At 47.0% G+C, this 17453-nt stretch overlaps 1 protein-coding gene across 5 annotated transcripts in view; it reads left to right on the top strand.

Annotated features, from left to right (window-relative positions):
• The first annotated feature begins 15987 nt into the window (after positions 1-15987).
• LYSMD2 (LysM domain containing 2) overlaps positions 15988-17453 on the top strand; it is a 40447-nt gene continuing 38981 nt past the window's right edge. For 3 of the 5 annotated variants that reach the window (XR_009455588.1, XM_059714672.1, XM_059714673.1), the window contains exon 1: positions 15988-16290. Coding sequence is in view for 4 of the 5 variants with exons in the window: in XM_059714672.1 (XP_059570655.1) it covers positions 16081-16290 (210 nt within the window). In the remaining variant the exon portion in view is untranslated. The remainder of the gene's footprint in view (positions 16291-17453) is intronic. The other 2 variants (XM_019477722.2, XM_019477721.2) reach the window with 2 other exon arrangements.

Genomic DNA, 17453 nt, shown 5'->3' with positions numbered 1-17453 from the left:
AATTGGCCAGTTTCTCCAAGAGACGATCATGGGACACCAGATCGAAGGCTTTTTTGAAGTCAAGATATATGACATAAATCTCATCTCCCTTGTCCAGGTGATAGGTCACCTGGTCGTAGAAGGAAATGAGATTGGTCAAGCAAGACCTACCCACAACAAACCCGTGTTGGCTATCCCTTAAGATGTTGGCGTCGGCCAGTCCATTATGGATGGCCTCTTTAATAAACTTTTCTAAGATCTTCCCTGGGATAGAAGTCAGGCTGATGGGCCTATAGTTAGCCGGATCCACATTCCTCCCTTTCTTGAAGATAGGCACCACGTTGGCCTTCCAGTCTTCGGGCACTACACCAGAGCGCCAAGAGTTTTCAAAGATCTGTGCTAGAGGCTGGGCTATGATGCTCGCCAGCTCCTTGAGTACCCTGGGGTGAAGATTGTCAGGGCCGGCTGACTTGAAGGTATCCAGCTTCTCAAGATGTTCCTTTACGAAGTCAGCATTAATGGAGGGCAGGGGATCACCCTCACCCAGACTTCCCGGCCCTGTAGCAGGCATGGGCATCCCATGGGGCTGATGAAAGATCGACGCAAAGTATCTATTTAATAGGTTGGCTTTTTCCTGGGCGTCAGTTGTCAGTTGCCCCATCTGGTTCAGCAGGGGTCCAACGTTGCCCCTGCTTTTCCTCCGGCTCCCCACATATCTGAAAAAGGACTTTTTATTGTCCTTGATGCTCAAAGCTAGCTGGAGTTCAGTTGCAGCCTTGGCTTTCCTGGTCAGCTCCCTACAGGACCGGACCAGTGCAGAATAATCCTCCTTGGAGGTGACTCCCATCCTCCATCCTTTGTAGGCCTTTCTTTTTAGCCTCAGGAGGTCTGCTAGGTCCCTGGAGAGCCAGGGGGGCTGCTGTGCCCTCTTGCTGCCTTTCCTCCGAGATGGAATAGACTTAGTTTGTGCATTGAGGATCCCTTGAGGAGCAACCACTCTTCTTGAACTCCCCTCTCCCTGTGGTCACAGTCCCTTAGGGCCTCACTGACAAGCCTCCTGAGCTTGTCAAAGTCGGCTTTCTTGAAGTCAAGGACTTGCGTGTTGCTGACTGACTTGCCAGCTTTTCGGCGGATGGTGAAGGTGATCAGCTCATGGTCGCTGTCACCCAGCTTCCCATCGATCACTAGGTCGCCGACTAGGTCATCCCCAGTAGCCAGTACCAGGTTGAGCAGCGCTTTGCCTCTTGTTGGCCCATAGACTTCTTGAGTCAGGTAGAGGTCATCCACGCACAAGAGGAAGCTCTGCGACCGCTCAGATTGCTGAATATCTAGTTACAGCCAGAGTTTTTAGATTTCTCTTTCTAATTTAAAACCCTTCAATGAGGCCAAAAACAAGCTGTTTCACTGAATATGAAACTTTGTGCTCACTTAATATTCTGTAAGACAAAAATACTATGTTAACCTAGAGCAAAGGTACAGTATTCTAAAAAAGGATTAGTGGCTATTGGGTCAGGAGCTGGTGTTCATGTCTTGATTGGGAGGCAGGTGCAGCTGAGTAGAGAGAACATGTTGGGGGAGGCAGTTAGAGTAAAGGATGGGGTAGTGGGAAGGTGAAGATCTATCATCTCAGTTAAGGATGATTTTAACCATTACTCTGCTGCACTGTAAACACAAGTGCTCAGTGCTACTGTGCCCCCTCAGAGAAGTTCTTTTCTAGGAATGAAACCTGTGAAATTGTATCCTGAGTTTTACAAGTGTTTACAAGAATATATTTTGGGAAAAAAGAAAAATTTACCATGCTTCTATTTGTCATCAAAAAAGTTTTACTGCAAAATTTTCAATGACTAGGCACAGACATTACACACAAACTGGTTTAAGTGATCAGAAACTGGTTTAAACCTGTAACAGAAAAGATGTTCAGCGCACATAAACCAGTTTGAAAATTGCTGAAACTGGTTTGAGATAACCCTTGTTGAATGTAGTATCAGACTTAACTGATTTGGGTCAAACCAACTTATGCAATATCTGTGCCAGACCCCTTCCTGGTTTAAGTTAAACCAGACTCCCCCAGCATCCCAGAATGCTGTCTGGACTGGGCTTTCTGTTCCACAGCAGACCTGCCCCCTCCCCTCTGCTCCCTGGTTGGAGCTCTGGCAGTGACTGTAGGCTGCCTGGCTTTCCTCTGCTACCCTCACTCCCCGCTAAGCAGGGATCCCCCCCCTTAGCATTAGCTAGCAGACCGCATGCTGGCTACAGTCCGTGCTATAGCAGACGGGCCAAAAGCAGACAGGACTGCGTCCTTTTTGGAGCTAATCAACGGGTAGCTGGTAATGTTCCTCTTTGGATGTTCCCTTCTTTGGAAAAAAAGTTGTTTAAGAAGAGCTTGAATTTATGAGAGGGGCTTTGTTTTCTGATGGGGTGTTAAATGCTGATAACAGAGCTGATAAATGCTCTGTTATCAAGGGTGGGGGAACCCCTCCCGAACCAGAGCATCCTGCAGGGCCTGGCCTCCACTCAGTACTGTAGAAGCGAAGGGATGGCTAGTTTAGTGCCTCCTGGCTTCTAGCCTGAGCCACTGCATGCATGTGCCTGCATTTCTGGAATGAAAAGGGAATGTCTATCCACCTCCAAATCAGTTCAAGCTTTGCAGGTTAGACTAAGTGCAGGTTAGACTAACCTGCAAAGATTGAATCAATTCAAGTTCAGGCTTTTTGAATGTCTGTCTCAAGCCAATCTGTTCTGCTGTCCGCACTCTGTACTCCCACATACACCTGCAATAGTCTTATCACTGTCCAAACTGGTTTGGAACCATACCAGCTGAAGATAGCAGCTCTTTACATCTGCTTGGGCCAAGTGTGAACAACAACATAAGTGTAAGGTACTGAAAAATCAAGGCTTTTTTCTTTAAGTTACTTCAAATCAAAATAGACTCTGGTGGCAAGGGAAGGTGCAGTTTTCTTACAGCAAGTCTGCAAACTCAAAATAGGGTGATGAAAGCCTATACATCTCCCACCCCCAGTAGCAGTGACTCAGCTATGGAAAGTTTCAAGACTGGTGTATGGAAGAGTTAGTTTACTGTGTGCCCCTCTCACGCATGTCCTTTGACGATACATAGCCCACTGATGACAAGGCATGAATTCTGGAAAGATCACAACTTGACTTTTTAGCTGTGAACTGAGAACATTTAATTTAGAAGTCACTGAGAGACAATAAACACAGAATCCCAGGATGCCATTTTAAACAATCACTACTCTGAGTAGAATAGCACTTCACATGGTTTATGAGGCTAATGAGCATATGCTCTCTCTCCAAATGCTTCTTCCTTCTGCTCTGTTGACTTTGTCATTTGGGCACTTATTAACTAAGTAAAGCTGTAAATGGTCTAATTTCCTGAGTTTCTGACTCAATGATAGATTTACTGTTTTTAGCCATTTTATCACTTGCCCAACAAAAACAGTGAGCAACCAGACCTGAAACCATCACTGTAAAAGATCATGTGAATGTCACTGTGAGTCCTACTCACTACAGTGCCAGCTGCAATTCCCTCACCTCCCAAGCTACATCAGAGCAGTGTGGCATGTAGGCCCAACCTGGCCCATTAAATTCTTCAGTGAGGAAAGCGACTGGTTTGTTTGTCAACAGAAAGGTGCAGATGGCAGGGTCCAGCTTACTTGGATCAGCCAGCCTGTTTTCATCAAGAGTGGGTGTTGTCTGTGTGATCTAAGTGAGTTGCGCAGCCCATATTTGAGATAAGAGCAAATAGTATCTACTCCATTCTTAAGCAAATGGAGATTGAGTCCCCAAGCTCCTTGCTAGCTGCCAGCTTGGCCCTCGGTTGAGCAATTTGACTGTCACTAAAAAAGCATTTCTTTTTATTATTTTTGTCCCGTGGGCCTAGATCCTGTTTTTAATGAAGTCAATGGCCAAACTCCATTACCTCCAGCAAGCCTAAGTAGAGACATTCAGTTAAATGAGGTTCAAAACGGCTGCCCAATTTAAATTTAGCTTATTCTGGTGCCAACCTTACACTTACAGGCATGGTCTCGGTGATCGGCAATCAGTCTAAACCTGTATCTGTATATAAGTTCCATGCACATAAACTGGTCTAAAAATTGCAGAACCCAGTTTAAGATAAACCTGGATCTATGTAGTATCAGATTCATTCAATTTAAGTCAAACTGCTGCCTGGAACTTCTGTCCACTTCTCCTGCCTAGCCCCGGGGCTGGGAAAACCCAGTCACTGGCCCCAGCCCTGGGAATGCTCTTTTCACTGGTCTATTTTTTGCACCACCCTGGCCCCTTGCTCCCTCCCCACCCCCAGCCAGCACTCTCAACCCCCATCCCACAAGCTGCTCTGGGTGCAGCCACTTTTATCAGTGTTCACTGCTGCCAAAGCAAAGCAAGTAAGTCCTTGGGGGGAGGAGGGGGGAAGGGCAGGAAGGATGGGGTGTAGGTTTGCTGGGGGGGACACCCCACCCTACCTGTAGGTCATGCTTGGCCCCCCTCACCCCACCTGCAGGTCATGTCTATCCTCCTACCCCACTCCACTCACGGGTCACACCTGCCCACATCCCCTGGCAGACCCCCAACCCCCTGGTTAGCCACCTCCTCCTGACTTACCTGCTATTGGGCAGCCATTTTGAATTTATTTCATCTCCCCCTAATGCCCCTGAATGTTTGTATTTAGCCTTGGGAAGGAGGATCAAACCTTTAGTCTTTGCAGGTTGATCCAAACTACATGGGCCTGCCCTTTAAATAAGACATAACATGTGATCTCCTGTTGCAAAAGGCCTCAGAAGGCTGATTTAAAATTCTCCATCCGTTTGACATATTTACATATCTTCTCAGGAACAGCACTCTATTGCATGTATTCACACGGTCATGTGTGCGACATCCAGGCAGACCACAGAAGAAAGGGATAACCTTCTGAGGAGTAGTCTCCAATAGTGCAGGAAAGGAACAGTAGGCACGGAATAATTAGGGGTTTTGTTCTATTTTTAGCGTCCATAAGTGCAGCAGTATTTCAGTAGACTCAGCCATCAGAAGGGAGGATTGACCCCACAGGTTTGGATGATGTCTTTACCCCTTCCCCACCACATTACATGGAGAATTCCATGGTGCCAGCAAACAGTATCAGCACCTATCCAAATCATTTTCCCAAACTGCTGACTGAGATCCTGACCTCTTTTTTTTTTTCCCTTGAGGATGGTTTTGGTGTCACCACCTGGTGGAGATAACTCCTATTCTTTGTCTTATAGAAGCCATGATACCAAGTGACAGAAAATACATGGGAAAACAAACGGCCTCCAGGTAGCTTGGGATACTGATAGCAACCTAGGGCTGATCTTTGCCAGTGTAGACAGCAGAAGAGAAAGGGATGTAGGGGTGTAACTCCACAAACCCCCACAGAATAATACTAAAGAGGTCTTGTGAGCTGAAACTTATAGCAGGGAAAGGACCCAAGAGGAGATGACATCTCCCATGGATAACACTTCCTTGAAACCTTATTACTGAACCCATAGAACTATAGCCAGGAGCATTAATTCTTAATGGTGGCCCACATCTGTTACTGCTAGAAAATTACTTATTTTTGGCAAGAAAATGTGTTCGGGCCTTAAGTCCTTTTGAAATACTTGCGGGACCCTCTATCATTGCTACCATTGCTGAATGCTACCATTCAGTACTCAGTGCTGTTACATTTGAAACAAAGACACAATAAAGGATTTGCTTCTTTCATCTTTTTCCTCTATTTAGTTTATTACACCAACAAATTTATGGAAGGTTGCAGATATGACCAGAAGTAGCATGCATTTCCTCCTTGCCCCAAACCATTTGGATCTACAGGACTCTTGTTCCAAAGGCAGGGATTCTCAACCAGGGTGTTGCAGCACCCTAGGATACCTCAACATCCTTTCACGAGTGTTGTGGGGTGCCATGAGATATTAGCACTGTTAAGTTTTTAAAACTTGATTCACAAGATAAACCCAGAGATTTCAAATAGGAATCCATGGTATTAAAAACCTTTTGCCCCATTGTCATCTTTTTTAGTTCTTTTCAGCAGAAGAATTGTTCTATTAGTTTTCCATAGTAAAAGAGTGGAGACAAAGAGCTGGCATTTTCTGAGGGATGCCTTGCCTCTAAGAAGGTTAAGAACCTCCCTTGTCTCTGCTTCTCTCCCCCCGGAACCTACCTGAGCTGTAGTTCGCTGCGGCAGGAGGGTAATGACATCAGCTGTGGATGCTGTCGGTAGGTTCAGAAGCCCGGATGCATCACCTGCCAGCAGTGTCCACAGCTGATGCTGTCACCCTCCTGGCACAATGGAAGTTCCTGCTTGGAGCCCTGTCCCAGGATCTATCACGATCTGAGTAAATTGTGAGCAATTGTTCTGGGGCAGTTCTTCATAAGGCTTTGTAAGGGCAGTCCTTCATAAGCTTGCAATTACGGCTACAACCTCTGCATATTGAGCAGAATGGACTGTACATTTTCCCAAGATAGTTTTTTCTTGTACAGGGTGGGCAATTAAGTCATAACCTGTGTGGAAGCAGCAATTTTCATAATAACTGGACTCATCTGTAAACCACATCTGTGTGTTTTCACTTGTGAAGGTCTCTTCCAGGGAGGTTTCCTTCCACTAAATAGGTTTTTCTGAATGCCTGTGGTAGAGGACATTTATGTGGTTCCTTCTTATACAACAAGCCATTTGATAAAGGAGAGGGTCCCCTAGATGTTTCTATTTGTAGGTGTCTATTAACATTAGTATTCACTGTGCTATCCAGGAATTAGACACAAGCCTTTCTGATTTTTTCCAGTTACTATGAATTTTAGAGGGGTATGTGGAATATTGTAAATGACTGTGTTGAACCCTATAATGTAGCTAAAATGTTCCACTGCCCAAAACAATGCTAAGACTTGTTTTATTCATAAGAATTATGCTCAAGCATAGCCCTTGTTAGGACCCTGGAGGCATAAGCCATGGGTTTTTGTTTTACCAGGAATTTTCGGCTAAGCCCCACTCCTGGGTCTGTCTGTGGCTCCCAACTCTAAAATAAAAGGGGCATTGAGATCTGGGTGTGATAGGACTGGTGCCTGCATTAAGGCTTGTTTAAGAGTTTTACTGCTTGTGTACACTGCAGCATCCATTTCAAGGGTACTCCATTATTTAACAAATCATACAGAGGGCTGGCAATGGTGGCATTAATCATTGTGAGTCTTGACAAAAAACAGTTAGCCCCAGAAAGGACTGAAGGTTCTGACATCTGTAGGCAGGGGCAGCTGGCAGACTAACTGCACACATGGCTGATCTGCCTTGTCCATTATCTGTTATTCCTAAAAAGGGCACTGTTTGCTGACAGCTGGCCTTAAAGTAAATGGCAAAAAGGCCCAGCTAGTTTAGCAACGTTTGCATTACTGCTTTAAGTGCTAGTAAATGGCTCTCTCAGTCTAGTGTACTAATTAAGAGATCATCTACAGGAGCAATTCCTTGTTTTTGCATTGCAGTTTTTCTAGTATTATACTTTTATGCATTGAAAAAACACAGAGTGTTATGAAAACCCTCAAGAGACTTGAGTCCAATTCCCTCTAAGGTTAAACAGTAAAGAAGGCAAATTTGTATTGGCAATATGGGTGTAGAGGGGTTGCCCAGAAACCTTTAGAAATGTCTGATACTGAACTTTAGTTATGGCTGTAATCACATCCTGATAGTACCTGTAGGGCCTCTTAACTGGTGTATTATCCCACTGCTTGTCAGTAGTCATAAAAAGCAGGAAATCTCCTTTACACGTCATCCTACTCACAATAAACAATTTCTAAACAATCTTTGCAAACTGCAGCTAAAGTACATACCACATAAACTATGACCAAATAAACTACTAAGCAGCAAATGCATTTACTCAATCCAAAGGACCGAAGACTTGCACAACTATCCAAGGAGAAGTCTCACAAAAGCTTCCCTGCTTGCCTTCTACCAGCTTCCCTGGCTGCTTGGCTTTATAAGGCTTTTGCCTAGGTCAGTCCTGCATGCCCTAATTTAAGTATGACAGTTAATTGTCAGTCATCTGTGATCAAGGGACAGGAAACTTCCTTTGTATTTTCCCTAGCAAAGCTTCAGGCCTGCAAACTACATTCAGCCCTCATAGACACTCTTCTCCTGAAATACTGAAGCACTTGTATTTTAAGGCCTGATTCTGCTGCTTCTTGTGCTACTGCTACCAGTACTAGCAAATTCATATATTTCCCTTGTATGCACAGAAGTAAAAGGACTTTACAAAGGAAGCAACAAATTTCTCCATTTTATGGATGGAAAAAATGAGCGGGGAAGTATATAGTGTAAGGGTATACCGTAGGTGAAGGAATACATTCCAAGGTCTCTTGAACTTTAAACTATTTCTCCTTACAGCACATTCCAGGCATTGTTATTACTAAATCATTCATAATGGGTGTTGCCCATGGGATCTGGGGGAAGGGCTGCCACAGCTGGGAGGGGGACACAACAAAGCCAGACCAAGATCTTGAACTCCAGAGGCCAACACACCTGCCATTGTGCTCCTATACCAGGGGCGGGCAATTATTTGGGGCAGAGGGCCACTTACTGAATTTTGGCAAGCCATTGAGGGCTGCATGATAGGCAGCCAGGGGCAGATAAATATTAATTTTCTAAATTTTTTAAAGGCCCCGCAGGCCGGATAGAACAGCCTGATGGGCCGTACCCGGCCCCCGGGCTGCATTTTACCCACCCCTGTCCTACACGGAACTTAAAACCTACTCCATGGCACTCTTTGATCAATGATGACTGAGGGAGCTGGGGAAATTAAAAAAAAAAGTCATTGCCAGCAAGGAGAGTGATGCAGCCAAGCCAGAGCCAGAGCCAGAGCCAGAGCCAGGTCTTGAATCCAGCACCACAGACCAGGGGTCTTGCTCTGCCTTTGCACTATGCTCCTCATTTGGGCTGTTGGTCTTCCAGGAGACTAGGCTAGAACCCAGGCTTGAGGTGCTAGTGCATCCCTGGGCTCTCTCTCCTTTTTTCCCCCCACAATACAGCCACTGCAATTTTGTGGCTTAAAGTGAGAAGCCACATGGGGGTCTGGCTCTGGGTCCCAAGCCACACCTTTGAGGGCTCTGGACTAGAGCCAGGCCCCAGGCAGTAGTCAGACAGGCTTGGGAGGCTGGCAGCACTCTGCTCAGGCATTCCTTTGCCATGCCCTCCCACTGGTGGCACCTTCCACGGGACTAGGCCAGCCCAGTCCTGATGCACTGGCCAACCCATGGGCTCATTCTCCTCTCTTCCCACACTGCAGCTCTGTACCCCACTCCCATGGCAGTAGTCAGGTGGACTTGGGAGCTAAGCACCATATTCCCCAGGGTTGGGGAGAAAAATAAGCAATCTAGCTAAGCAGCCAACCCTGTGCCTTATTCTGGCAAGACGCAGGAAAGAAGGTCAGATAGTAAGCTAGATAGTGGTCTCAGACTCAAGACTTTGCACTCAAGAGACCCAGGAGGGGGACATAGCTGAGACAGACCAGGATCTTGAACCTAAGAGCTCACATGCAGGAGGCTAACGAGCCTTCTATGGCATCATTACACAGGACAAGGAGCCTATTCCATGGCCCACCTTAACCAGCGATGCCTAAGGGCTGTAGGTTAAATTAAATAGCTAACTAACTAAAGAAATGGCTGGAAGGGGACATGGCTGAGCTGGACTCAGTGTTGAAGACAGATTTCAGTTTGCTTGTCAAACACCTTTTAACACTAATTGATATTGTATGTTCAGGTCTCTGCATCAGCAATATTAAACAACATTTCCATTTTATAATACTGTAGTTTCCCTTTGCTAAAAGCTACTTTAGCTGAACTCATGAGTTTAAATAATTATTCCATCTCTAGGTAAATGTCCAGAAATTTGTAGTATCCACTGATCAACCCTAAAAGGCTGAAGTTAAAATAAGAGGTGTGGAGCAACATACATAGAAGGCATTTTAGTAAATCCTGAGCTGCAGTGCTTGAGTTAATTCACTAGGTGGGATGTGGTTGAGTTGCAGATGCAGTTCAGCTGCAGAAGCTGTCAAACTGAATTTTCCTACAGAAGCTGGTGGTTAAAATAGTACAGGCTGCATTAGAGTGAATTGGTCTCCATTTCTTTGTTTGGCTGGCACATTTACTGCACAAGGGAATTCTCATGCTTTCTCAGCCTTCCAAAATCCATACTGTGACCGAGATATTAAAAAGTGTGATTGCAGGAAATGCTTAATCTGGCATTTTGGATTGCTTAGATGCTGCATGGCTTGCCTAAAGCTGCCTCATTCAGCCACTGGTAAAGTGATTCTTGTCTTACTCTCTCCCTAGAGCCACCGCAGATTAGCAGAGCAGTGTTTTAAATTCCCTCCAACCTGTTTTTTGGGTTTGGAATGGTGTGTGCCAATCCCAGGATTAGTGCTGGGGTGCAGAGGTCACTTTAAGCAGGTTTTTTCCCCATCTCTATCCTGATCTATGCACAGTGTTCCTTGGAGTATATAGGGATGCAACTGAAGAACTGACAAAAGGCAAGGCAGGATGGCACCTTAGAGCAGTAGTTTTCAGCCTATTTTAGACTCAAGGCACCCCTCAGAAAATGCCAGCTCTGAGCTTTCACTCATTTTTTACTATGGAAAAATAATAATGCAATTCTTTTGTTACAGAACTCAGATGACAACTGTCAGAATGGTTTTGACACTGTGGATGCCTATTTGATGAATAACTGCGATGCATTTAAAACCCCAAATAGGATATGATGTCATGATGGACTTTATATTTCTGTTCAATGCATTTATATGAATATGTAATTTGGTTAGGGAATGTTGAGGCTATACTGCCCTACATCCCCACTTTGTGGAAGGTTAGGCCAAAGATCTCTCTTTTCAGGACCTTGTAGGAAATATCACCATCACTGAACTTGAAAGTTCCCAGTCACATTGCAGACAGGGAGTGCCATGCACACAATAAAACAGATATTTCATGCACCTAGAATACACTGTAAGGAAAATAGGATATAGTAAATAGGTTTTTTGAATACCACAGAATAACTCTGACCCATAAATTATGATGAGATTGCAAATCTATTGGTGTTCCTTATACAGACTTCATCACTTTGTTACTATTTTATGTATTCAGATACAAGTTTCAGCGTACCTTCTACACTATAACACTCCCCTCTGATATTTGGTCAGAGATCTTTTCTCAGTCTCCTGATATGCAGTGTGTGTGTCATCTTGACTATTCAAGCAGGAGTAAAAGGCAGCATCTGTCTTTTCAGAACACTCCGAAGGGATTTCAACAGCGAGCAGCACTGCAGCCCTAGGGCTGAGGCTGGCCTATCCTCAGCTGCTGGTGAAACAAAAAAACCTAAGCAGTATGGATTTGGGGGACACAACCCTCATTTCCAGCATCTATTGGCAACGATGATGGCTTTAACTTACTGTGTTTATAATTGCCCCAAAGTACTCTTATTGGCTTAGCCTGCAAAGGGTGGCTTGCCCAGAACAAAAATTTCCTCTACAGCTTCAGAAACAGTACATCACATTTCTGGACCTGTCTTGCTGAGTTCTCTTCTCTGTCTTGTGCACAGATGCAAAAAACACATTAAAATCTATGTCTCCTTTGTAGCTTCTTTAATTTCTATTGGGCCCAGCAAAGCCAAATGCCGAGTATAAAACAAATGAACAGATCTATTTTATATGAATGTCCATTGCTGCAGCCAGCCCTCAGAGGCCATCACTGAACTCACCTTTCCCACTACCCTCTGTTCAGGTGCAACAAACTCACCTACCAGTGAGTTTCTAGTTTAGGATACAGCGCTGAAAGCCAGGATAAGCTTGGGCCCTGAATCTAGTCCTAAGGCTCTGGGTGAACTAGAGCAATGCTTGAAATAGCTACTCCCTTATTTTACCTTGTGACTGCATTTCCCAGGCCTATTCAATGCTTTGGAAATACTTTGGATTAGAATACTTGTGCGTGAAAGGTGAGAGACAGTGGATGAAACAGCATTCTTACAATATGCTAGGAGAGAATCATGAAACTTACTACAGAGAGTTTTTGTTGGAATGAAGACAATAAGAGGATGTGTATAAGGTGAATCCACTGCACTCATCTAGAAATGTATAAAAGTTCAACCAAGGCCCTCATTTACTCTTGTTGTGGTCAGTAGAGACCTGACACAAGAAACTTCCTATGCTGTGTTTTGCAGATATTCTGTACAGATTTAAAGATATGTATGCTTGTAGCGAGGAATTGCTAAGCAACTGGTGAACTGTATGCAACTGGAAATACAGAGGTACAAGGGCAAATCTATGTCATGGCATCACATTGCACAGTAAAAGCTTACATGCAGCAGTGTACATCTTTCCTGTACACAGGGAAATCAGACACAGAGAAAGAGTATTTTTATTTTTAGAAGATAGTAACTGAACTCAAGTGAGATCATCAGCTGATATAGGTCAAAGCATTGTATGTGCCAAAAAAAAAAGGCTGTTCTCTTCAGGCATTTTTTAATGTCAGAACAAAATGAGATTAGCTTGGAGGTTGCCAGTTAGGTCTTTCAGAAAGCTCTCAAAGTGGGGCCCAGCTGAGGCCCGGCCTGGCTGGCTGGCTGGCACCTGACAATGTTTTATGTTTTTGTTTTCAGCCTTGAAAATAACGAAATGTGGTCTGCTGCCTGGGGCTTCCCGAGAGAACCCTGGTGTGCTTAGTTCTAAAACAGATCTGTAGAGCACTCAGCAGGGCTGCAGGCCCTGACAAGTGACTGCTCAGCAAGGACTCTTGGCCATTGAGCCTGCTGTAGTACCAGCACCGTAGTCTGAGTGGAGATTTCTCTCTCCCTCCTGCAGGTACTCACTCAATCCTGGAACAGTCAGGGGAGAGGTATTTGGAGTTGGTCACTTTAAAGTCCTACCAGCAGGGGGGAAAGGGATGAACATAGCAAACAGCATCTTAAAGGAAGACAAACATGAATGGGGAGGGGGAGAATTTGGAGGTTAAGGTGGGGATGATGTCTCCCCTTGAGTATCATATGCACATTTAGCCTTCCAGGTCCCTCAGGAAGGTTCACAGGACCTCTCCAGTATGGGCCAAGCTTTCTCTAGCCAGCTTTCTCAGGGAAGCCACTTTGTGTCACTGAGAACTACGGCCGTGGGCTGACAAAAGGAGGGGAATGTGTGCACAACACTTTAAAGCGGGTTAAATACTTTTGCACTGCTTTAATGGTGTTGGTGTTTGCATGCATCAGTGGCATATTGTGTAGTAATTTGAGCTGCAATAACAAATTTGGTGGCGTAATGCGCTTTAAATACCTTGGGGTGCGGCAAACTAAAATTCCTGTGAGGAGTTTTAGTTTGCTGCTCTACAGATGTGGAGCGAAGCGCCAGGCTTCATGACGCTCAGGGGCTCTGCTGGAAGCCCATGCAGGCAGCCTGGCAGCAGCCTGGGAAGGCAGGCTCTGCCCAAGATTTTTTTCCCCACCCCCTGGAGCCTGCCTGCCTGCCTGAGCTGCATAGGGGCCTGGTGCTTCCCCCGCGGCTGTGGTGCCCCCCAGGACTGCCTGAGCTGGGTACCTGCAGCTGGGTGGTGCCTGGGGGGGCTGCCACTGCCACGGAGGGTAGCACCAGCCTCCCCACACTCCCCAGGGACCGCTCTGCCCCCCGGCAACTTGCCCTTCCCTCCCCGCCACTGGAGAGGCAGGTAAGTTTGGGTGTGTGCACTACATGGGGGTTTAAAGGGCCCTAAATTGAAGCAGTGTTTTTAAAACCCCACTGCTTCAATTTAGGGCCATTTCATCTACACATGCCCTATTACAACAAGGTTATGACTGCACATTCTTTTGCCTTCTAACATTTCACTCAGAGACAGATATATCTATGAATACGATCTCTTCCACATGGAAAGATGGAAAATGGAACATTTGCTTTGACAGAAAAAGGAGGCTGATAGCAAATAGTGTGAGAACCACTGCTCTCAAAAAGGGCTCTTCTTCTCAATGTGAGCTGCAGTGAAGAGGATTTAAAAGCACCTCCTGATCTAGACCCAATAATCTGATCACTGCTATGGTCAAAATCCAAATTTCAAATTTTTATCATGCCTGTGTCACTGGCAATCCATATTAGCGCCAGACAGAAGTGCTGAATTTATCAGTGTCAGCACAATTAAAAGCTGTCGAGAAAGAATTGATTTTGGTTTGACTCCTAGGAGTCAGGGAAATAACACAGATTGCATAATCCCATGAAAAACACTTATTTCAAAGGATGGAAAGCATTTAAAAAGCTAACTATTGCCTTTTCCCCACACCCCAAGGAACTGCACTATGCACTTTATGGTTTCCATAAACACAGTCCACCTGATTCAGCATTTCCCTCCTATGGGTAAATGAAGCTTCTTGTGCTGCAGGCATTTGTGCCCTCACAGGACTAAATTATTGGCCACAGAACCATGGGATGTAGCATATAAAGTTAATTTTGTCCATGTTTGTAGCCCATAGCATTAAGAGATTAAAAGCTTAATTCTAAAGGGAAATCAAGTTGCCGTTTATATATACAATGCAGATGAGAATATTTGATGACGTAAAACATTACCCTGTGCTGTCAGAGTGCTGTGAGTTGTCTTTCTAGCTAGGATAGACTGTGTTCCTCCATTCATTTCCATCACCATCTGAGGTTGGTAACAGACAACTGGTTTACTTCAGGATAAAGAATTTTATCCTGGAATCTTGCAGACATACACACTCATTATCCCACTTCACGTACCTGTGAAGTAGCTGGATTAACACTTTGCTCCAGATAATGAAGGATAATTTGAGGAAAACATTTAAACTGAGCGTGTATATGACTGTCCCAGCCTATTTTTCATACAAGTCAAAACCCAGGACAATCAACTCTGGATTAAACTGGTCACCTGTTTTTAGCCTACCAGAGGCAGGGAAGATTTGCTCTGTATAGACTACCTCAAGAAAATGGATCCTGACATCAAGAGCCGGGACAAGCCAGTGGACTCCAATGGTGCCACAACCTCAGCCAAGTGACAGCCCATTTCCAGGTAATGCATCCTGTCCTCGACGCAGATAAGAGAGAATGGAGGAAGGAGAAGGAGAGGTAGCCCAGCCTGCAGCCTACTCTCCCTGGCAGAGAGACCTGCAGCTTCTGCAGACAGATCCGTGGCTCAAGGACTGGACTCTTAAATCACCTCAAGACCCATCAATGAGCCATGGTAGAGATCATCCTCCGATTGAGGGACTGCTGACGATGCTATAATTTATAGCACAAGGTTTTGTGAGCTGAACTTTATTAGATGCTTACAAAGGGAGTTTCACCTCAGGAAGGCTCGTCTTAAAATATATATATATATAAGTCCTAAAACACAGACACACACACACAACCTGTGTGCATGTGTGTACATGCACAGGTTAGTCATCTATCTATATAGAAGCACACACACACACACACACACACACACACACACACACACACTAGCGAATTGCCCGTCAAGAATGAGGAGGGGCAGGGTGGGCAGGAACAGAAGGGGGGGAAGCTCGTTAACCCTAACCTAACCTCCCCCCCGCTGCTATCGCCTCCAAGGAGCGGGTGAGATGGGGGCTGAGAAGGTTGCCCAGCCATCCCCTCCCCTCCATCCCCCTTGGACAGCAAGGCTGGACCGGGGGGGGGGGGGTGTTCCCGGTTACCCCCATCATTCTTGATGGGCAATTTGCTAGTCTCTCTCTCTCTCTCTCCATCTTTCTAGAGTTTAGCACAAGGTTAGCCCCATAATGCTACAGGCTAAGCACACGCACAACATTGACTCGACACGCGAAATCCCGTCATTTTGTGGCCAATAGCCCAGTGCTGCGCAGCTGCCGCACAAGCCACACCGCGAATACTCGCAGTGCGCGCGCGACCACCGGGCAACCGAAGGGCAGAGGCTTCACTCCCCCGCGGCGCAGGCGCATCCCCCGGCGCATGCGCGTAAGCGGCGCGGCGGGGGCACGGCCCACACCAGGGCATCCCCGCCCCGCCCCCTGCTCCCACCCCGGGGCCGGTCGGGGCCTGCGGCCGCTGCAGCCATGCGCGCGGGCCGGAGCTGAGCGCGGCCATGGCCGAGTTCGTGCCGGCGCCGCTGTCGCTGCGGGAGGAGCCGCCGGGCGAGTCGGAGGCCGAGCTGTCGCAGAGCCTGGCCCGCACCAAGACGCGCTCGTACGGCAGCACGGCCTGTGTGGCGGCGCCGCTGGCCGAGCGCTACGTGGAGCACCGGCTGCGCGCGGGCGACACGCTGCAGGGCATCGCGCTCAAGTACGGCGTCACGGTAAGGCCCGGCCGCCCCCGCCCCCGCCCCGGTGGGGCCGCGAGGCCTTGTCCCCCGCGCGCGCCGCTTCTCACGCAGGTTTTGGAGCGTCACAAGGGGCCGGAGACCGGCCGGGCCGGGCCTCGCCTCAGGCCCTCCTGCCCCACCGGGTCCCGGGACCAAGCCAAGCCCCCGCCCCTGAGCAGCAAGGAGACTGGGGTTGTTTTCTCAATCTACAGGCTCCCTGGTCTCTGTTGGCTTGGCTTCGCTCCCTTGGAGCGCGTGCTGTCAACCCTTGCGCCTGTCCCCGTTAGTGTTTTACGTTGGCCCATGCCTGATAGCACCCCTTGAGCAGCAGGGTACGCAGCCCCCCGCACGGGTGCCGGAGCACGGCACGTGAAGGCATTTTGCTTGGCACGCGCAGCTCGGGTTGGATGGCAGGGTGCTGCCACAACACGAGACGGGTCCCTCACGGCTCCCCACACCGCCAGCATCTTACAAGTCGAGCTTGTGGGTGTTTTTGGCACTGTGCCCAAGCACATTGCTGACCCCTGGGGTAGGGGCTACCATTTCTTGTGGGCACAGGCCATAAGGGCCGTGGGCATCATGCCACACAGCCGCAATGAGTAGATGCTGGAAGGGGGAGTGACCTGGGTCTGACTGGGTGGTGTCCCCACCCCCGCCATTCCCCTCACTTGCAGCCTTAAGGTCTAGGGAGTTCTGATAAAGAGTCTACACTGCTGTGTTCAGAGGGGATATCGCCCCTTTCCTCCAAGAGTGTATCCAGCCCCCCTCTGAGCCTGGCTAAACTGTCAGCTTCCACAACATCCGGTGGCTGCGAGTCCCACAGGGTGTGAAAAACAACTTCCTCTTGTTAGTTTAACATTCTTCTGCTGCCGAGAACTCCCACCCAGCAGGGTGCAGTGGTTTTAACGCTACCATGTCCTACTTAAATTCTTTCCATTTATCGGGCAAATCATAGTTGAGCACTTAACAGCATCAATGCTGCACAACACTCCTGTCACCCTTGAAAGGAGAACAAGGCACCCTGCCTGAGAATCACTGCCCTCTGCACAAAAGTGGCATATAGTGTAGTTTTCTCTTATGAGGTATGGTGCGTTTGCCACAGTTTGCTTCAGCTTGTATGTGGTGTAGGTCTTCAGTGGGCACTGATAAAATGGCTC

The sequence above is a fragment of the Alligator mississippiensis genome, chromosome 11 (genome assembly GCF_030867095.1).
Source record: "Alligator mississippiensis isolate rAllMis1 chromosome 11, rAllMis1, whole genome shotgun sequence".
NCBI classification, from domain to species: Eukaryota; Metazoa; Chordata; order Crocodylia; family Alligatoridae; genus Alligator; species Alligator mississippiensis.
This window is presented reverse-complemented; position numbering and strand designations above follow the sequence as displayed.